Source organism: Diceros bicornis, chromosome 6 (assembly GCF_020826845.1).
Source record: "Diceros bicornis minor isolate mBicDic1 chromosome 6, mDicBic1.mat.cur, whole genome shotgun sequence".
Classification (NCBI taxonomy): Eukaryota; Metazoa; Chordata; class Mammalia; order Perissodactyla; family Rhinocerotidae; genus Diceros; species Diceros bicornis.
The window spans coordinates 94,865,204-94,887,268 of NC_080745.1; the positions used below are offsets into that span (position 1 = coordinate 94,865,204).

General features: G+C 52.3%; 1 protein-coding gene across 1 annotated transcript in view; it reads right to left on the reverse strand.

Annotated features, from left to right (window-relative positions):
• Nucleotides 1-22,065, reverse strand: part of CFAP46 (cilia and flagella associated protein 46) — a 126,112-nt gene that overhangs the window by 32,252 nt on the left and 71,795 nt on the right. Inside the window, exons 27-39 of the mRNA XM_058544333.1 lie at nt 21,641-21,824; nt 17,162-17,321; nt 15,717-15,922; nt 14,505-14,654; nt 13,503-13,652; nt 9,863-10,011; nt 8,943-9,041; nt 8,068-8,200; nt 7,013-7,159; nt 4,026-4,226; nt 3,792-3,898; nt 2,209-2,385; nt 1,057-1,192 (exon numbers count right to left, since the gene is read on the reverse strand). Of these exons, the coding sequence (XP_058400316.1) occupies nt 1,057-1,192; nt 2,209-2,385; nt 3,792-3,898; nt 4,026-4,226; nt 7,013-7,159; nt 8,068-8,200; nt 8,943-9,041; nt 9,863-10,011; nt 13,503-13,652; nt 14,505-14,654; nt 15,717-15,922; nt 17,162-17,321; nt 21,641-21,824 (1,999 nt within the window). The remainder of the gene's footprint in view (nt 1-1,056; nt 1,193-2,208; nt 2,386-3,791; nt 3,899-4,025; nt 4,227-7,012; nt 7,160-8,067; nt 8,201-8,942; nt 9,042-9,862; nt 10,012-13,502; nt 13,653-14,504; nt 14,655-15,716; nt 15,923-17,161; nt 17,322-21,640; nt 21,825-22,065) is intronic.

Genomic DNA, 22,065 nt, shown 5'->3' on the forward strand with positions numbered 1-22,065 from the left:
AAAGTTCAATTTTGGTCTTTTTATATCTTCAATATGTCTACCTAACTTTCTGAGCCTCTAGAATAGCCCTAGTAACTGTTCTAACATCGTTGTATTCCAATTCTAATATCTGTGTCCATTCTGGGTAGGTTTTGATTGACTGATTATTCTCCATATTACGAGTCACATTTTCCTGCTTTTTTGCATGGTAAGTTTTGCATGCAATTTTTCATTGTTTTTTTTGGTATGGTCACTTTTGCTCGGTTGTCAGACATGGTGCATTTTACTTTTTGGTGGATGGACATGTTTGTATTCCTGCAAATGTCCTTGACTTTTGCTCTGGGACAGGTAAGTCACTTGGAGGCATTTGGTCCTTTCAGGTCCTCCTTGTGGGACCTTCGGGCGGGTCTGGAGCCGTGCTCGTCCAGGGCTGATTATTCCCGGCTGAGGCAGGCCCTCTGCACTGCCCAGCGCCCTGGATCATGAGGTTGTCCAGTCTGGCTGTGGGAGCACATACTGTTCTCAGGCCTGAGTGAGTGCCAGGCAGTTTCCTAGAATCTTTTTGGCAGTTCCTTCCTGGCCTTGGGTAGCACCCTCCAGGAACATGTTGATGAGTCCCCAGCCGGACTCCCCGGGGGTCCCCTGAGGATCTCTGGAGCCTTGTTTCTGCACAGCACTCACCTTTCTGGTCCTCTGTCCTGCAAAGTGCAGCTGCCCTGCTCTCCTTGGACTCCAAGCTCCACCTCCTCAACTCAGGCAGTCCACGAGACCCACCTGGGTTCCCCCGCTGTGGCCGCCGTGAGCGTGGACAGTGCTGGGATCGCCTCTACTCAGGGGTTACTGCTTGTGGTTGCTGGCGTCCACTGCTTTGAAATTCTTGTTTCCTATTTTTGTCTGTTTTGGTTGTTTTGGATGGGAGGGTAAATTCACTCACTGTTGCTCCATCTCAGCCAGAAGGGGAAGTCAGCTGTTGCGTTTTTAGGATAAGTTTAGTAGTGTGTATTCACATGACGATGGGAATGACCCAGGCACGAGGGAGTGACCAGGCATGCACCCAGGGACGTGGGACACACTTACACCTTGAAGGGACAGTAAACCCTGAATCCTGCGAAATCTCTCTTCTTCTTCAGCCACGGCTCTCTGGGCCAAGCCATACGCTGCCAAGTAATACGCCGTCTTCCGCTCTTCATCTTTCTCATTTTCGGCACACAACCTTCATGAGACGGAAGAGCGGAACTTAGAACAGAAATACCAAAGTGTTACCTCATCAGGGCTAACACCGTATAGTATGTAACCTCTGTGTAACTACACCGCATTTTCTATCAGTGCTTAAAATTTCATCATTAGGTGTTTTACATATAAAGATATTCTCAATACATCTTAACACAAAAATAAGTATGCACACTACACTATTTTTATAAAAAATTAAATCTGTGCCTAACAGATCCGATGAACAAAACCAGTGTTCATTGTGCTGGTTTAATCACCTAATTTTCCTGCTTGTGCTTTTCTGCATTTCTCAAAGTTCTACAATGACCATCATTGCTTCTATAATAATAATATAATTAAGGTTAGATTGCACAGGTGTCCAGGTTTCCTTTTCCCTCACAAAGGCTGTTTTTAATACCTTTCACGTGACTTGCCTGCTGTGTTTTGAAATCCTGCGTGTACACCAAGCATGTGGTAGCCCCGGGCGGGGCGGAGGGTGGGGAGGTGGGAGAGGGGAGTGTTTACTGAGGCTTTGCTTCGGCTCTCTTCCCTCTGCGGAGGGTGGTGGGCAGGAGGAGCCCGGAACTGAGGGAGTCAGGCCAGCCCCTGCCCTGGGTGAGAGTGGGGCCTCCGAGAGGTCATGTGAGGGAGGTGACAGAGCCCTCCTCGGGGACAGCGCCTGGGGCCACCTCCTGAGACCAGAGCCTGTGTGAACAGGTGCGGGGGTGTGTGGGTGTCCCGGAGGGAGTGGGGGACAACAGGCAGAGGCCAGGAGGAGGCCGTGTCAGGGGCTGATGGGGGTTTGCCCCTGAGGAAGGCTGGGCATGTGGTCAGGAGGTGGGGGAAGTGGCAGTGGAGAGGGAGTTTCGAGGGGAGAAGGTGAGGCGGGCCTGGGGAGGGGCTGCGTGCAGGGACTGTCACTGAGCACATGGCGCGCTGGCCGTGGCCCTGCCCCTGCCCCGTGCGGCCTCCAGGGGGACAGCGCTCATCGCAGGAAGAGGCCGCAGCAAGGCCACACACCTCTTCATCTTTGCGCGCTCCAGCTTTATATCCACACAGTTCTCCTGGTAGCCACAGCTGATAAACTTCTTCTCAATTTCCAAAAAGCAGGCATCCATTTTGTTCAGCAGAAGCAAGCGCTCAGAAGGTTCGCCCTCCACTGGCTCCTGGGAGGCCTTCACGCGGAGGCTCACACACCTGCATGTGGAATCCTCTTCAGATGTGGCTGAGCACACGCCCAGGCTGGCTGGTGGCTTCTGATAGGTCAGAAGCTCTAGGCCAACACCAACCACCCGTGTGGCTACCGCCAGCACCTCTAGCTTTCATCCAGAAATCGTGCAGGCCACATTCTTCAATCACAATGAACAAAATTAGAAAGTAACAACCCCTACGCCAGGCATTACGTCCACGTGGAAATTCAAAGCCACTCTCCTAAATGATCCTGAGCAGAAAAGCAAACCCACGTGGAAGCCTGGGGGCGCTGCCCCGTGGAGTCCAGAGGCGCGTTCACTAAGGAGGAGACAGAAAGCGGGTGGACTAAGTGATCCACCCAAGAAGTGAAAACAACAGCCACGAACAGGCCCCTCACCAACACGGAAAGAAGAGCTGAACTAGGACGAAGCAGAAAGTTAAAAAAGTAAAAAGATTCAGTCCCTGCTGCTTTGGTCAATAGGGCAAAAGCTGCTTCTTTGAAAAGGTCATTCAGGTTGGAAACTCTAATTCTGATTTAGGAGAAGAGAGATGGCACAATCAGATGACAAGGGGCGGGACAGACCTAAGGCGAAGACTTGGAAAGGTCACAAGAAAAGAGGCTGCGAACATTTACACTGACACAGCCGGACATCTAGAGGAAATAATTTTCTAGGAGAATACAAACTACCGGAAATTTGGCTCAAAAATATGCTAAAACTCTGAAAGATGGATAATCATAGAGGAAACAGTAATACTCTCTGAAGTTCTGTCCCTAAAACACCTGCTGCCTCCCTTCCCTGGGATAGTGGAGATAGTGGGATAGCAGGATAGTGGAGTCCCTGCTGCTATCTCCCGTGGACCGGACACGAGAGCTCTGGCCCCGTCTCACGTGGCTCAGACAACCAGCAGAGCAGAGAATAAAGACCGGGACACCCTGGGGAGACCCAGTGCAACAGTGATTGTGGGAGAAGGGGAGGGCCCCCCACAGCTCACCGGCCAGGCGGTGCCTGTCCCTCAACCCCAGAGGTGACCACGGAAAGCTACCTCAGGCTTAACGGGAACTGAGAAGATTCCCTGAGAATTCAGGAACAAAACAAGGCTGCCTGCAGACCTGTTGCAAGAAAAAAGTTCATTGGAAAGGAAGAGACACTGCCTCCAGGAGCCCACAGGCCAAGGTCGAGGCCGCCTTCCTGAGAGGGGATGGGACACGGGGACAGAAGGCTCTGTTTCTCAGAGAAGGTCTGAAGGAACGACAGGACACTCTGGAGTTTTCTAGAGCTGGGTGTTGGTATATGGCCCTCGATATGTGAGTCTGTGAACTTCATAGGTTTGACATATGGCATGAAAACTGATGATAGAAAAAGTTAACCACACTTTCATGTTAATTAACCATTTCTCCTACAAAACATTACCTGGCTTCTAGGTCTGTGGTCATAAATTCCAATATAGGTGTTCGGTTAGGTCTTTCTTTCTTGAGAACCTTGAAGGCACCTATGAGTTTTTGAAACAGTTGGCAGACCTGAGGAAGACACGGCCTTGGTGTCAGTGTGTCGCTCTGCTGGCCGCCGGCCCAGCCCACAGGCCCCTTTCCCACCAGGCATGCCGACCATGCCCAGACGAGGCCCAGGGCGCCTGCTGCTCCTTACCACCACTTCTCTTCCTTCACTTTCCACGGACAAGAGTGTATCTGCCAGAGTCAGGGTTGAACTGTACCAAAACTCCTCACTTCCTCCCAGGAGCTGAGCCTTCTCAATCATCTTCCTAGCTTGTCCGTAGTTCTTCTCCTTGTTTGCCAACTGTGCTAGAAGGTGCAGGCATCTTGATTCTGCACAAGGATCCTCAAGCTCCTAAAAAAGATACTCACATGGAGACAGGATGGGGAGGAGGTGGGGGGAGAGAGAGAGAGACAGAGAGACAAAGAGATAGAGACACAGAGACAGGGATAGAGAGACAGAGACAGAGACAGACAGAGAAGGAGGGAGAGAGAGAAGAGAAGAGAGAGAGCGTGAGCAGCTCTAGGCATCAAGCCTTTCCACACCCACCGTCCACTCAGCTTCTCTGACCACTGAAGGAGGAGGCCCCACATTTGCCCTCAGAGCATGGGGGTGAGCTTGACTCCTCTGCATGTGTTAAAACCTACTCCCAGGGTTCCAGAACGTGCTAACAGTCCTGAAAAGCCCCCTCTCTTCAGCAGCAGGCTGCAGTGCCCTCTCAGGGTGCTGGCCCAGGGCTAGGAGCGCCCCTCCAGATGCTGGACCAGGGCAGAGAGGCAGGTCTGGTGACCGGGCCGAGCGTCCGCATCTACTAGGCCTTCTCCGTGCTAGCTGGCCAGGGCTGCCCTCATGCCCCATTCATCGCACACAGTCAGAGGCGGCCTGCAGATGGGGTGAGGTGAGAGAAATTGCTGGCTTCTGGACCGAGCCCTGGCAGGAGGACCCAGGACTTTGAAGCAGGAAGAACAGCAGTCCAGGGTGGCTGGGCCCAGAGAGAGCAGCCAGCATGTGACCCACAGAGGCTGAAGTCGGGGGCCTGGTGGGCCTGGGATCTCTCATCCCAAGAGCCAGGGCCTTGGCAGGCAAGTGCAGGCTTGGGAGTGGCTGTAATGGGACAGTGGCCAGGGTGGGGATAGCGGAGGTGGACACCGAGAGAGTAGGTGGGCATGGAGGCGGGACAAGTGTCAGGGACAGTGCTGGGGTCTGGCGGGTGGAGCCAGAGGGAAGAGGCTGACAGAGGGTTGCTGTGGGAACTCTGTGTGGGTGCAGGCACAGCTGCCTTCTGAGGAGTGGACGGACACAGGGGCCAGTCCCTGCAGACACCCCAGGGGAGACGTCACCAGGGTCTGAGTGCTTTGACCCCAGGGAGAGAACCGAGGGGGGCAGAACCTGAGACTTGCAGATGTGGGGTGGGGGATTCAGGGGTGTGGACGAGGGGAAGATGCTGAGACAGAACAGCCCTGAGAGGGAAAGAGAACCAGGGAGGTGGGGGGTGGTGGAAGGCAGGGAGAGAAGGTGCCTGTGGGCAGGCTGCCAAGGAGACCGGTCCTGACCATGCGAGAGAAGGTCCAGGAGGGGCGGGATGGTGGCTGGGTGGACGTGAGGACAGCATGGACAACCCTTTTACGGGGCTGGATGGCAGACTGATGGGGAAGGTTAAGGACGCACAGGCACAGGCTCGGAGACCAGATCGTGGCAAGAGGGTGGGTTTGATAAAGCCAAGAACTTCTGTTACAAACCAGCATCAGCTCACAACCTCCCACTGCCTTCAGCCTCCGGGGTCAGAAGGGTGGGTCCCCATCCACCCCTGTGGCTCTCGCCCCTACAGCTCCTAGAGGCCTGTGGTCCTCCTCCTCTGGTCTCAGAAGAGCCCGTCGCCAGCAGAGTGCTGCCCCCACCCCGGGTCCCACCCTGTCTGCGCTCCCTTCATCAGCTGGCACAGCCTTCTCGGTCCCTTCCCCGGGCCGTGCTCCCTCTTGAGTCTGGTCTGCACGCACCATCCTCACTGGCAGACCCGCACACACCTGTCCCCACTGCCTGAAACAGAGACCTGAACCTCCCGAGGTGCACTTTTATACCCTTCTTAGGGACCTTTCTCTCTCTGGAGTTCTTCTTCAAAACAAGTGGCAGCCTGTCTGGTCTGTAGCTTTGCCTCACCCTCCCAGTGGATGCAGTCCTGAATGCTGGACGGAGACAGACTACCTGTCTACAGGCTTTGGGGAGCAGCTGACACTGGCAGGAGCTGGGGAGCTACAACCTTGTGGAGGAGTGACGCACACACGGGTGGCTCCACTTCATCCTGGATTTTTCCCAAGGGCGTCCATCCTTGCGGGGACAGAGCCCGCGAGGAGAGCAACAGCCCAGCTGGGAAGAGCAGGCTGGAGCTTGGGGATTCCAGGTCTTGGCACTGGAAGGGCCAATCCTGGGGTGGGGGGCGCCACGAGGAGGGCCCAAAGATCCGTGCTCTGAGGCAGAGCAGGTCCAAGAAACCCAGCAGATGGCAGCAGCAGGGAGCTAAGGAGCCGAGCTAAGATTTGAGCAGCCAGGCTGGAAGGCAAGCCATTCCAAGAGAGCACAGTCAACCCTAGGCTGTCAATGAGCCCCTGGAGAGGCCACAGACACCTGCAAGGCCCGCACCCCAAGAATGAGAATAAAACTCACAGGACGGGGGCCCTGGGGCACCATCCGCCTTTGAGAACAAGACTGACGCTCTCTGGAAGAAGCAGCCACCAAGCCTCTCCAGGTTCTCATCCCCACACACAACACCAGAAAGTGCACATTGACAGGCCTGCTAGGAAACAGAACAGAACCCCCACAGTGAAGACAAGAAAGAGGTGGTACAAACAAACCCACAGCAGTCATCAGGAACAGGGGCTTGAACAAACTCTGAGTAACGAGTTCAAGAAAATAGAGGAAAAGATGGACAAAGGACATGAGAGACAGGCCTTCCATATAGAGTCGGATCTAAAAAGAGAATCAAATGGATGTTCTAGAACCGAAAGACACAACACAAGCTTCAGAACAGACAGGCCCGTTTCCCAGCTGAAGCAGTCTCAGCTGTGTGTGTGGGTGGGGGGGCTGCTTCTGATGGCGAGGAGGCCCCACGGGCCCTGATGGCCTGGGCAAGCGTGGCCCCTCACCTGGAAGGCCAGGTATGCCTCCGACAGGAGCAGTCTCGCAGGCTGGTACAGGTCCATCTCAAGGAGAACCTCCGCTTTGAGGGTCCACAACTGGGGAAAGGATGTTCCTTCCAGGCCTCTCCCGGCCTCTCCGTTTATCTTCAAAATCTGAAAGACATGGCAGGCCTGCACTGCCTCTGCCTCTGATGTCTATGCCAGCGGCTCCACGGCAGGGAGGCAGGGGTGTCCCCAGGAGCCTGTGTCGGTGCAGGAGGCTGTGCTGTCAGTCCGGTTTCCCACCAGGCCCTGTGCCTCTGTGAGGTTTCCCTCCTGGGACACCTGTGTCTTCTCTACACCTCACACCCACCCAAGCCCACCACCAGCCACGTCAGAGCTGGTTCCTGGGCTCTGTACTCAGTGTTCCCCCAACCCCGCCCCGGCTCCCCCTCCTCGCCCTCTTCCCGTACCAGGCAGCACCCTGATCAGCACGTAACGGCTCCCTGAGCTCTTGCAACTCAGTGTGCCACACGCGGGACTCTCTGCGGCCTGGTGCGGGTCACAGGCTGAGCCAGGCCTGCATGAGAAGCTGTGTACTCTGGGGTCCCGGTGTTTTCCTACCAGACCTCCCAGGGTGTTGACTTTGGGTCACAAATGGGTCCCATGGTGACAGGTGTTCTGGGACTTCAGAGCAGGGAGTGCGACGGTTACTTTCCTTTATGGGCAAGCCCATCCGAGGTGAGCCCGTGTCAGGGAGAGCCGGTCACAGGTCAGACCTGCTGGGCCTGCCCTTCTGGGCGACGTGGTCTCTCCTTGGGGACCTGTCTGTGCTCCTCCAGCCCATCCTCCCCGAAGTGCTGCGCAGGCCTGTTCTATGGCGGCTTGCAGCCTCGTCCTCCAGGGGAATCCCAGGGCCCCACAGGGAGGGGACCCATCTGCTCAGTCCCTGGGTCCAAACCCAGCACAAGGGTTTGGACCCAGCACGCAGTCAAGACAAGTCCTGGCTGACTGGCTGGAGCTGCAGCCCCGTCACACCCCCCTGGGCTAGGACTCAACGTGCTTCTGGCAGAGTGGGGTACCTCATCCTTTGCTATGAGGGGCTTCAACTCCGCTTGCTGGACTGGAGGTACGGGCTCATTCAGTGCTGGCAGACTCTCTTCTAATAGCGATTCCTTATTTTTCTCCTTTCTCAAGGAAATTTCTTTTCTGCAGCTAATGTAAGTAAAATAGGCAATATGTCAAGGAAGAAATACAACAGCCAAGAAATACCTGAAAATGTTCAATTTCACTCATAATCAAAGAAACACAAATTAAAAAAGCTATAAGAAGCCACTATTCACTCACTGTTTACAAAGATTAAAAAAAATCTCGTGATTTAGCAGCAGACTCCCAAATTCCTGTTTCTAGGCCTTTCTCTCTTCCAACTCCAGACTCGTGCACCCAGCTACTAATGTGACATCCTGACCTGGATGTTCAGTACGTATCTCAGACTCCAGGGCAGAACTCTCCCCTGTCTGGAAAGGCAGCCTTCCCCGCTAGGCTCCGGCACCAACCGAGGGGCCCGCAGGGCTCCTGCCGCCTGTCGATTCGCCTTCCCCGCGTGGCTTCAGTATGCCCGCTTCCCTCGCCGTGGCTGCGCCACCCGGACCCCTGCAAGTTCTCGGTCCTCCATCTCCCTCCACTTGCACGGCCCCAGCCCGGGAGATGCCAGCACACAGGAGGGGTCGTAAGTGATAAACTGCACCTCAGGCACTGCCCCGTCCCCCCCCCCGGGGCCAAGGGTCCTCCCGACACCCCACTGTCGGGTCGTAGGAGAGATGGGGGCCTGGGGCTTGGAGGGGACACAGCCGAGAGTAGGGCCAGGTTGACCAAGTCCTTCCTTCTTTACAGGTAAACTTGTGTCGCTGAGGAGAGTCAGCAGCCAGGAGGACGCACCACGGGTCCCTGAACGCACCTGGCCTGCTCCGTTTCTCCGAGGTATGTCTGCCCGACCACTTCTTCATGGTAAGCGGCTGCTTCTCGCAGCTTCAACTCGGAACAAACCAGGGCAAGTCTGGGGCGAGAAGGAGGGTCAACACTGTCACACAGGCGCAGCGATCACTCAGGCTGTGCTGGCCTTAGTGTACTTGATAAAAATGGGTAAACGAAAATAGAAATGGATAATTTGATGATATTTTCAACAATCTTTAAAGCTAAGCAAAATTATTAGGGAAAAATAACAGGTGGCTCCATCAAATTTCAGGTGGAAAAACTTTTAACACTCGTTCATATATTTCACCCAGTATGTATTTGTGTTTGTGGGGTCAGGGTCTCTTCTAGGGAAAGAGAAGGCACAGCGGGGGCTCTGACTGCCCATCACAGCTCAGGCAGAGAAGCCCTGCTGTGATTCTTGTGTAAAATGACTTTATCTGAAGTGCTTTCGCGCTTACAGAAAAGTTGCACGAACACTACACAGAATCACCGCCCATCCTTCCCGATTCCCTGGCCGGACGCTTCCCCACGCTGGCTCTCCTGCTCCCTCTCTCCCTCCTCCCCCCTCCCTCCTTTCTCTCTTCCTCTCTCTCTCTCCCTATTTTCTTTTCTTCTGGAGTATTTGAGAGTAAGTTGAAGACACAATGCCCCTTTATTCTAATAGTGTGTGTTTCCTTAGAACAATGATATTCTCTTAAGGACTAGGTAGAAATTTTAAAATAAAAATACTATTTTTATGTTCAAGTATTTTGATTTATTTGGCTTTACAAATCTTAGGGACTTTATTATTTACAGAATTAATATTTTAAAATGCTGTTTGTTTTTATATTGCTTCAGGGAAATTTGCACTTTAGCTGCTTAAACGTTTCCCAGTTTCCCCAAAAATAAAACAGGTATACCAACCGAAGGTGGTAGAGATCTTTGAGGCTCTTGCTTTCTACCACACAGGCTGCAATTAGTACACCCAACTGTAGGACTGGGATCGTGAGCTCATAAAGGGACATCTTCTGCAGGGCCTTGACCAAGTGGTCCAGATAATATAAACTGTACGTCTACATAAACACACAACAAACATGTAAGGTCAGAGAGGGAGGAAGGTGAGGCCACTAGCTCATCAGCTCTTTCTTTAAAGAACTCGGTCCTTCACAGTGCCTAGCACACAGTAGATGTTCAACAAATGTTTGTTGAATGAATGAATGAATGAATGATGTGCTCTCTTCCTTCTCGCCTTCAACAGCTTTCATTTAGTCATGTGAAATTCCCTATAATCTTCAGCACCCAAGCACAGCTAAAGATCCTCACGAGAAACAATCCATTTATGTATTTATTCAAATTAATGTTTTTGTTTTATTTTTTCCACTAAAAACTACTGGTCCCTTAAAAGCAGAATTTTTTTTATGTGCACATACAACTGCTTTAAAATCTAATATAGATAGAGAAGAACTAATAATTCTTATAATGTTGGACTAAGTTTGATAAAACAGTAACTCTTCAGTAGAAAATTAGAAAAGTTGGATGAACTATTTTAAAAATCTGCTTAAAAGCATTGAAAAATGAATAATGCTGGGAAAAATTACTGGGCCAAGACCTGGAAAAAGATGGATATCCAGAGAAGTGAACCTGGCATACTGGGGTACATTTGTCCTGGGGATGTCTGCTGATTTGAAGAGGCAGCTGAGATGCTGAATGGTGCTTCTGATTTTTTCTTTGCAGGGTGGAGCCAAAAAACTAGAGTTGAGAGCCCACCCAAAGCTAAATACCCAAGTCGGGTCCCCGAAAGGCTGCACCTTAGGATTAAGGGCAATCTAGAAGTAGAGCAGCCCTCTCAGGGACTACATCCACGCCAAGTGCCATTCAGGTGACCTGGAAAGCGTGTGGTTCTTTGAGAGACTAATAATTGATAACTCCTGGTTAGGCTGCTCAAGAAAGAGAGGTGGGGAGCCACAAGATCTCTATAGATCCTACAGACCACAAAGATCATTAAAGGATATTAAGAACAACATTATGCCAATAAATTTGAAATTTTATATTAAATGGAAACATCCTAGAAAAACAAAACCCACCAAAATTATTATAAGAAGAAACAGAAAATCTGAAGAGTTCTATAACTATTAAATAAATTGGATCCATAATTTAAAATCTTCCCAAATAGAAGACCTAGGCCCAGAGGCTTCACCAGGGAATTCCTCCAAACACTTAAGGATTCTAGGCATTCAATTCAATCACAACCAAAACTCCACCAGGGTTTTAAATGGAGTCTGACAAGCTGATTATAAAATACACATGGACGCTCAATGGAAAATGGAGAGGACCTCCCAAGTCGTCATGAAGAGTCAGGTGAGGGGACGTTCTCCACCTAACATTCAAAGTTATGAAGGTCATAATCGAGACAGTGAGATGGTGGTGCACGTGTGGACACTTGATTCATGACAAATGTGATGCAAAGAAGGTGGGCAAATGATTTTTCAATAAATGGTGTTAGAACATTCAGATATCCAGATCTAAAAATTTGAAGCTGGATCCCTCACCTCACACCACACACAAACCAATTTCAAGTGGATTGTAGATCTAAATCTGACATGTAAAACTATGAAGGTTTTGGAAAAATATAGTAAGAGAATATCTACATGACCTTTGAGAAGAGAAACTTTTCTTTTAAACAGGACACAAAAAAGCACTACTCACAAAGAAAAAGATTAATAATTTTTATTGCATTAAAACTAGAAATCTCTATTCACGAGACCTCAAAAAAGCCAAGGCACAGAGTGGACAGTGATCTGCTGTCTGTGAACTATCAAACTGCTTTTTCCAGAATAGATAAAGAATTCCTTCCAATCAACAAGGAAAAGACAGAAAGCTGAATAGACTGTGGGCAGTGGACAGGACAGGCACATCACAGAAGAGGACACCCAAGTGGCCAACAGGCACTGAAAGGTCTCCTCCCTTGCCTGAACCAGGGAGTGTCCAATTAAGACACAGCGAGATGCTGCCACACGTCCACCAACAAAGTTAAGCAGGTGAGCCATGCTGGGCTGGCAAGGGTAGGGCAACGGGAACTCTTGCCCCTGAGGGTGGCATGTAGCTGGCACCATCACTTTCAAAGGCAATTTGGCAATATACTCGGTGGCTGAAGATACACAAGCTGTGTGATCCAGAAATTCTGCTGCTGGGTATGTGCTCCAGACACGTGGGCGTGTGGGCACAGAGACACGTGGGCACAGAGACATGTGTACGTGAATGCCCACAGCAGCTTCCTTTGTAACAGCCACAACCAGACCCAGCCCCAATGACCATCAGGAGCTGAATGGACAAAAAGATTGTGGTCCAGCCAAGTCACAGAATACTCTACAGCCATGAACGAGAACAAACTATAGAGACACAAATGAGCATGGAGGAGTCCCACAAACATGACTGAATGAAAGAAGCCAACACCAAAGATTATATATGAAATGATTCCATTTTTATAAAGCATAGAAAAATAGGCCGAATGTAGTGAGCTAAATAATGGCCCTCAACGTCCTCAGGTGCTAACCCTGGGAACCTGTGCGTCTGACCTTACACGGCAAAAAAGGACTTTCCAGGGGTGGTTAAGATAAAGATCTGAGGGGCTGGCCTGGTGGCGCAAGTGGTTAAGTGCACATGCTCCGCTGCGGCAGCCTGGGGTTCGCTGGTTCAGATCCCGGGCGCGCACCAATGCACCGCTTGGCAAGCCATGCTGTGGAGGTGTCCCATATAAAGTGGAGGAAGATGGGCACAGATGTTAGGCCAGGGCCAGTCTTCCTCAGCAAAAAGAGGAGGATTGGCAGATGTTAGCACAGGGCTGATCTTCCTCACACACACACACACAAAAAAGATAAAGATCTGAGACGAGGAGATCATGCTTATGCCCTAAATGTAATCACATGGGTCCTTATAAGAGGGAGGCAGAGGGAGACATGACACAGACACAAAGGAGAGGCCACGTGAAGATGGAGGCCGGGATTGGGGTGAGGCAGCCACAAACCCAGGGACCCCTGGGACCACCAGGAGCTAGAAGGGCAGGAAGGATCCCCCCGGAGCCTCCAGAGGGAACGTGGCTCTGCTGACACCTTGATTTCTGCCCAGTGATACTGATTCTGGATGTGTGGCCTCCAGAACTGTGGGAGAACACATTTCTGCTGCTTAAACCACCTGATTTGTGGTAACTTGTTATGGCAGCCACAGGACAACTCATTTTCATGTTTAGGGGTGTTACTGGGTGGCGAATGCGTGAGGAAAAGAAGGAAGTGTTTCCCACGGATGGTGGCAGCTGTCTGGGAAAGAGTGGGGGCCGGGCAGGGGCTGTGGGGAACCCTGGGCCAATGGTGCTCTGCGCCTTGACCTGGGTGCTGACACCTGTTCCCTTCTTAACAAGTCACTAAGTAAACGCCTGTTTCTGTACTTCTCTTTCTGGGCATATTTCATAACAGAAGACGTTGGCTGGAGCTACCAGTCATGGAGATGCGGAATGCAGGCTTGCCAGTGTATTTCCAAGGCCTGGGACACTTTCTTTAAGTCAACTTACCGGTTTCTGGATACTTGATGTGTTAATTGTAAAGTCGCTTTTATCTTGTTTAAATACAGATATCACTTCTTCAGGGCAAGAATAGGAAGCCCATTCTTCTATGCTTGCTGGTAAATCTTCAGGTTGTTTCCTAGGAACTGGGGTTTGACACTGTAAGGCAGAAACCCGGGATTTGCTTTAAAAAATGGAGCTGAAAACATACGCCCAGGTGGCACAGCTGAGTAGACAGGTCGTGAGCCTTGAGAAGGCAGCGCCTCTGGAGACCATGTGTAGTGCAGATCTGCGCTCTCCCCGCAGCCCCATGGCCCAGGGCCGCTGCCCTACCATCCCAGCCTTGCTGCAGCCACACCAGAACCACGTTCAGTTCTACCTCCAAACCACGCTCTGACATCGCTTCCAAGAGAGTGCAAACGGACGCTTTCTGCCCCTCGCACAGCCAGAGTCTACCTGGGGGTGCCCCCGGCTTGCGGCCCTCCCCACCCACACATCCCGTGCTCAGGAGGACTTCGAGCCGGAGCCCAAGTGTGAGTCCCAGCTCCGAGGGCTGTGCAGACAGGACTACTGTCAGACGGCCTGCAGTGTGCACAGCCACGTGGACACGCAGGGACTTCAGGGTGAAAGGTCTGATGTGCGGTACAGGGCCTCACGTGATGCAGAAGCTGTTTCTCACGCCCTGAGAGCTGCCCGCCCCGCCCCGCACCCCAGGGCCCAGGTCTGCCTGCACAGAGTGACTGTGCAAAGGTGTTTGTCTGGTGACTTGCTCAGCACGAGATAACCGGGGGGAGAAGCCAGACATCCCTGTGTTTCTCTCCCAACAACCCTGGGGTGTGGTGCGATCACTGCCTCCACTTTACAGGAGAGAGAGCTGAGGCACAGCGTTCACCAGGCCCCATGTCGGGCTGTGGCCCCTCTGCGGCCCTCGCACTCCACTGTCCTGCCTCTGCAACCACCCGCCGCGGGGGCTGCCCAGAGTGGCCTGCACACTCGGGCCGAGGCGGTTACCTGCTTCTGGTCTCTGCCCTTCTCTGCATCCTTGTCGTTGCTCCTCTCCTTCTCCTTCTCCTTCTCCCTTTTAGTCAACAACAAATGTGAACTAGCTGCTGCTGGAATTTTACTTTCTGAAATGGACTTTCCTGCTGTTAATAAAGAAACCTGGGAAAAACGAAATCCAAATTTGCAACAATGAGAACGGACGCACATCCCCACCTTCCTCCTGCAGGCTCAGACCTGAGGGAGCTGGTGATCCTAAGGCTCAGAGTGGCAGCCTCGTGTCCACTTGTCCACTGTGGCCAAGCCTGTGAGTCTGCCCGTGCAGAGGTGGCTGCAGTGTCCCTCGGTAGGTGGCCAGCCCTCCTCTGCACCCAGGGCATCCTCTCCAGGACTCTGTACCAGTGGGAGCGTAGGGGTGAGGGGCAGACACGCTGACCCTCACGGAGGCTTGTCAGCTCCGTAAAGTGAGTGAGTTTAATGTCTAAGTAAGAACATATTTGAATCACTTTTAGCAGTTCTCCTAAAAGAATCGTAAAGAACTGTTACGTGGCAGGTGGTGGGGGGTGTGAGGTGTGGCCTGGGACATGCTGAAGATCAAGGATCTTCCTGCTGCCAAATGGCGACGGCCCTGTTCTCTCCAGCACATTAGAGAGGGCAGGGCACAAACTTGCCCTCAGAAGAAAGGCCTGTCTTGATGGACGCTGTCCTGCTGGGGGGCACTGCTTGTAGGAGATCCCTGAGAACAAGGGGCCCCTGGGGGGCCCCTGTAAAGAGGTGGTGGGGAAGGGGGGGCAGTAAGGAGGCTGTGGGGGGCACAGAAGGTTCTGGAAGCCCAGTGGCAGAGTGGTTCAGGATCTGCCATGCCAGGACTGCCACTGGTCAGGAAGACACGAGCTTCGGCTGACCGGGCACTCCACACAAAGAGGCGTGGGTGACCTTGGTAAGGCGGTTCTGGGGGTGGTTGGGCAAAGGTGCTGGGGTGGGTTTCAGAGAGGAGGAGGGGCCGGTGTGGAAGGAGCGGTGAGGGCCCTCCTCTGAGGAGTTCCAAGAGCAGGAGGCCCGCGGGGCAAGAGTGGGATTTTTTTTAACACTGATGGGAAACAAGTGGAGAGACATTTGCTCGTATCTCGAGTCTTCAGACAGTCTTTGGAGGTGCTAATCCATGAGCCCAGATTCTGAACCCGCAGAGCTGAGGACCGTGCAGGAGGGCAGCCGTGGCCTCACCTGCCAGATGCGCCTGAGGAAGGCGTAGGCCATGAGGCAGTAGTCCTGGTAGCTGGTGGCGCTCTGGGACACCATCAGGGCCAGCAGGATGTGGGCACGGGCCAGTGATTCCAACTGCCGCACGCTGTGCAGCCTTTCCAAGGAGGCTGTCCCCATGTCCTCGGACAGTGGGCTCTCTGGGGCTGCCTCGGGGGGTGCATGCTCCTCTGCAAGACAGGGGCAACCGCAGCTGTGAGCACGCCCGGACCAGTGTCTGTGGGCCTTAGCCATTTCCTCTCTGCCCCTCTCCCAGGCCCTCAGGTGGCCCCCAGTGGCCCTGCATGGCCCATCAGAGGGCAATGATCTAATCAATGCCTGCTGCCTGTCCTGGCAGCCGAGCCCCTTCCAGAAGAGGTGCCCACCCGAGCAGGGGCCAAGCTGGCCTCAGAGACGGCTGTCCCAGGGCCTCTCCCCGGGCCGGGAGACAACATGCCAGCCTGCCAGCATGCTGCAGGCTACAGTTGGGCCTGCAAGGAGATGCCTGTCCCAGGCCCAGGGTGGGTGCCTGGCTGGTGTCCTGCAGCTCTGGGGTCTACTCGTCGGGGTTGGAAGTGATGGAGCTGGTCTGAGCTGGCTGACTGCACTCATACAGATGGGCACTGGACATTGAGTGGACAGGTCTGGCGACGTCTGTGCTCCCCACAGAGCAGGCTCATGTCACCTCTCAGCCCCCACCCTGGCCGAGCAGAGGCCTCTAGAGCAGCCCTTGGTGCCCTGCGCCCTGCGTCCTCTCTCCCACAGGAAGGGTGACTGGTTTACTCCGAAACGCTGCTCCCTCCAGGACGGGGTCTCAACCCTGCTGCCCGTGGGCATCTCCCAGGGAGCTCCGTGACCCCTGGCTGCACCCAGACCTGCTCTGGGCAGATGCCTGTGGTTTTCAAACCCCCCGAAATTCTGGCAACAGCGAGGCTGCCCCAGACTCCTCTACTCACCAGCACTCCAGCTCAGCAAACCCTCACCTCTCAGCCCAAACCAAACACATCTCCATCCCTCCACGACCTCAGGGATGAGCACTGAGGGACGGCAGAGAGGTGAGCTCTGGCGTGGGGTGTGAAGCACCCTCAGTGCAGAGGTGCGTTCCTGCACCTGCTCCTGCAGCCTTGGGAGTGGCCTGGGGGCTGACTCCTGATCTTGTCTATCAGAACAGGCTGGGCCTTCCTGTTAGTGCCACCTGATAATGGTGCGAGCAGGTCCCCCTAACCCCTTTCCTGAGCACGGGCACTGAGGGGAGTCTACTTGGAACTTCCTGGGCGGGGGCGGTGCTGCCCGGTGGGGGTGGCACTGCACTGTGTACGTGAAGCGACTCTCTGAATGAGAGACGACACGACCGTTGAAGGGACATCTGTGTCCAGGAGACAACAGTGGTGGGTGGCCCCCCTCCCCACTCCCGGGCCATGTCTCCTCACCTGCCAGCTCAGGTGTGTCCCTGGCAGGTTTCATCATCAGCAGGATGTCGATCGCCCACTTCAGGTGGAAGATCACGTCGTTGATAGGAAACTGTTTGTAATACAGCCACTCACTGAATTCCATGATATAGTCAACTTTCTGCCACTCACTCTCGGGCTTCTTTGGGATTAAACAAAACAGGGTGTTAAAGACTCTGCTCTTCCCATTCCTGCCCCAGAACTGTACTGAAGATGTGATCTACAACAGGAAGTGGTTTTATTATTTCATTTTCTGGAAGGAAATGGGTTTGTTTTCACCCTACGAGACCACTTCTGAATCTGCTCTCCCTGTGGACACCCCGCCCACCCGCCTGCCCCAGCCAGTCCCTTGCAGACCCCGCACGTCCCTCCCGCCTTCTGGAGCAGGGCCCTTCGGCAGCCCAGCCTCAAGCGGCTCCCCGCCATCACGTCCTCAGCTTTGTGTTTCTCCAGCACACATGGAAGTGTGTACACAAGGCTTGATCTGGACGGCTCTGCGGTCACCCACGGGGCTGCCGTCCAAGGGTGGGGAAGGCGGGATGGAGAAGGACGGTGCGCAGGAGCAGGAGTTTGATTTTGGGTATGCTGGGTTAAATCGTCGGTAAGATAGAGTGTGGAGTAGGCAGTGGCACGTGCGAGGTTACAGTGGAGGGAAGTCTGGGCTGGGGACTTAGTTGTGAGGAAAGTCAGCGCAGGGATGGGATTTACCCCGGACACTGGTTGAAGTCACCAGGGAGGGATGGTCATGGAAGGGGGCGGTCCAAGCCCTGAGCCTGGGTTCTCCTCCCTCATTAAGGGTGGGGAGAAGAGAAGGAGGAGTGACCTTGAGAGGCGGGGGAACTTGGGAGCCAAGTGAAGGAAGTCTATCAGAGCAGAGGGGCCAGCCATATGCCCCATCAAGCAGGGTAAGATGGGGTCTCAGAATGACCATGGACGTTGTTGGTGGTTTTGACAAAGAGCTGTGCAAGAGGGGTGGTGGGAGCAAGAGTCCCATTAGAGGGCTGGAGAGAGAATGATCATATTTTCAATAAATGGTGCTGGTAAAACTGGGCTTCCACATGCTGAAGAATGGAGTAGGACCCCTGCCTCACACCAAACACAGAAACTGACTCAAAACAAATCATACCTAAATGTAAGAGCTAAAACTGTGAAACTCTTAGAAGAGAACTTAGGAGTGAATCTTCACGACCTTGGATTACGTGATGGTTTCTCACATACAATACCATAAGTACCAGCAACAAAAGAAGAGACAGACAAATTGAACTTCCTCAAAATGATAAACTTTGATGCTACAAATGGCATCATCAAGAAAGTGAAAGAGTGGTTGAAAAGATAATCCAGAGAATGAGAGAAAATATTTACAAATCATATATCTGATAAGGGACTTGTATCCAGAATACATAATGAACTCCTACAACTCAAGAATAAAAAGACAAACAACCAAATTAAAAAATGGGGAAAGAATCTGAATAGACATTTCTCCAAAGAAGATATACATGTGCCCAATAAACGCACAAAAAGAAGCTCAGCATTAGTCATTAGGGAAATGCACGTCAAACCACGATGAGATAGCACTTTGCACCCACTAGGATGGCTAGAACCCAAAAGTCAGATAATAACGAGTGTTGGCGACGATGTGGAGAAATTGGAACCCTGGTGCACTGCTGGTAGGAATGTAAAATGGTGCAGCCACTGTGGAAAACAGCCTGCAGTTCCTCAAATAGGTAAGCATAGAGTTACCATATGACCCACCAATTGCATTCTTAGGTATATGCCCAAGAGATACGTAAACACATGTCCGTGCAAAAACTTGTACACAAATGCTTATAGGAGCATTATTCACAACAGCTAAAAAAGGGAAACACCACAAATGCCCATCAACAAAATGTCTCTCCACACAATGATGTCCATCCACACAATGACGTCTCTCCACACAATGATGTCTCATGAGGTCTCTCCACACAATGACGTCTCTCCACACAATGATGTCTCATGAGGTCTCTCCACACAATGATGTCCATCCACACAATGATCTCTCACGAGATCTCTCCACATAATGATGTCCATCCACACAATGACGTCTCTCCACACAGTGGTGTCTCTCCACACAATGGTGTCCATCCACACGATGACGTCCATCCACACGATCATGTCCATCCACATGATGATATCCAGCCACACGATGATGTCTCTCCACACAATGGTGTCCATCCACACAATGACGTCTCTCCACACAATGATGTCTCATGAGGTCTCTCCACACAATGATGTCCATCCACACAATGGTGTCCATACACATAATGATGTCTCATGAGATCTCTCCACACAATGGTGTCCATCCATACGATGATGTCCATCCATACAATGGTGTCCATCCACACGATGACGTCCATCCACACGATGATGTCCATCCACACGATGACGTCTCTCTACACAATGGTGTCCATCCACATAATGACATCTCTCCACACAATGACATCTCTCCACACAGTGGTGTCTCTCCACACAATGGTGTCCATCCACACAATGACGTCCATCCACACAATAATGTCCATCCACACAATGACATCTCTCCATACAATGGTGTCCATCCACACAATGACATCTCTCCACAAAATGGTGTGTGTCCACACAATGACATCTCTCCACACAATGACGTCTCTCTACACAATGATGTCTCATGAGGTCTCTCCACGCAATGATGTCTATCCACACAATGGTGTCCATCCACACAATGGTGTCCATACACACAAGGATGTCTCATGAGATCTCTCCACACAATGATGTCCATCCACACAATGACATCCATCCACACGGTGATGTCCATCCACACAATGACGTCCATCCAAACAATGACATCTCTCCACACAATGGTGTCCATCCACACAGTGACGTCTCTCCACACGATGACATCCATCCACACGGTGACGTCCATCCACACGATGACGTCCATCCACACAACGATGTCTCTCCACACAATGGTGTCTATCCACATAATGATGTCCATCCACACAGTGAAGTCCATCCACACAATGATGTCTCTCCACACAATGACGTCTCTCCACACAATGGTGTCATTCACATGATGACATCCAACCACACAATGATGTCCCTCCACACGATGACATCCATCCACACAATGATGTCCCTCCACACAATGGCACGTCATTCAGCCATAAAAAGGGACAAAGCACTGACACACGCTACAACACGATGAACTTTGGAAACATTATGTTCAGTGCAAGAAGCCAGACGCAAAGGCCACATCTTATCTGATTCCATTTGTGTGAAATGTCCAGAACAGACAAACCCATAGGCAGAGGAAGGAGATTTGTGGCTCTCTGGGGCTGGTGGTGGGAGGGAGGGGGAGTGAGTGCTAATAGACTTAGGTTTTTGGGGAGTGATGAGATATTCTAAAATTGCTTGTGGTGATGGTTGTATAACTCCGTGAATTTACTAAAAAATGCCTCCTACCCCTAAGAAAAAAGAAATAGTGGCGGGAAGGGATTTGGGGTCAGCAGGAACAGAGAGCCTCTCCAAGGTCATCACTGCAAAGGGAGCCCGACAGGCTCAGCTCTGTCCAGGTGACCTGCCTCTCTCTGGTGGAGGCGGAGTCCACACCGCCTGGTCCCAGCGAACCTGGCAGAGCCATCGCCCAGGGAGGCCTTGGCTTTTGGCCCAGGAGCAAGGTGCAGGGGCACCCCACAGCCACTTGTTGGGAACCCAGGCCTCGGTGCTGATCACACAGCAAGTGGCAGAGCCTGTGGTTTGGACCCAGAGTGGCCTCCTGACCAGCCCCCAGTTAACCCCCTCCCGAGAGACACCCCAGCCCCTGGAGCACTCCAAAAATCCCAGGGCAGGATTTGCTCCAGGAGGGAGAAACCTGCTTAACAGAAAACCTTTCAGATATCTGCTGTGGTGTGTGTCTGGGGCATCTTCAGTCCCACGATTAGGGGCCTTCTTTGTCCTTAGGCAAGTTCTATATGCTCTTGCATCAAAATGAGGTGCCCCCTCCCTCAGATCTACCCTACTTCACTCCAGGAGCATTGAGAGGAATGTCTGTCTTGGCTTCTTGGGGGTGAGGAATGTCCCCAGGACCCACGAATTCCAGAAGGCTGCAGAGCCCCACTGCCTCCACAGCCTGGTCCAGGCCTCGGGCTCCTCCTCCTTGGGTGGGCCTCACCCACTCTCACCCTGCCCCCAGGCAGCGACACGATCACCCGCGGACCCTACACACAAGGACCTCGTCCCTCCATACTGGAAGGGGGTGATGGAAGACGGGTCCGTCTGCTGCCTTTGACTCATCAGCAAAGGAGACGGGGCCGCGCCTCCCAGGAGGGGGTCCTGCTGCTCCACACAGCAAGGGCTCCTTCAGGCGCCTCCCCATGCAGCTTCCCTCAAGGGATCACCTCTATACGGGAGGAGTTTACTCATAGCCACCCAGAGGGACCCAGAGCAGACCTGTAAGACATGAATTGCATTATGATAGCAGGTCAGCTCTCCGAAGACGTTCTTGGAGTTCAAGGCCAGGCGGTGCCACATGTGTGCCACATAATCTTCACTCTCGTCCTTGAATTTCTGTATCTCCATCGTAAAATTCTGGCCAAGCTTGGCCTTCACAATGACCATGTGCTTGAAAATCAAACTAAATAAAAGCAAAAGAGAGAAAGTAATGCTTGAAGTGAATGATAAAAATTTTAAATGTATCTAATGCATCCAAAGCAAGTATTTGGCATTTTCCTTCTTACAAAGGTAAAACAAAATGGAACCTGAGTTACTTGGGGTTTTTGTGTTTTATTTTTCTTATTTATTTTTTATTTTATTATGAGGTGTGTGTGTGTTGTGTTTTTTTTTTTGGTGAGGAAGATCAGCCCTGAGCTAACACC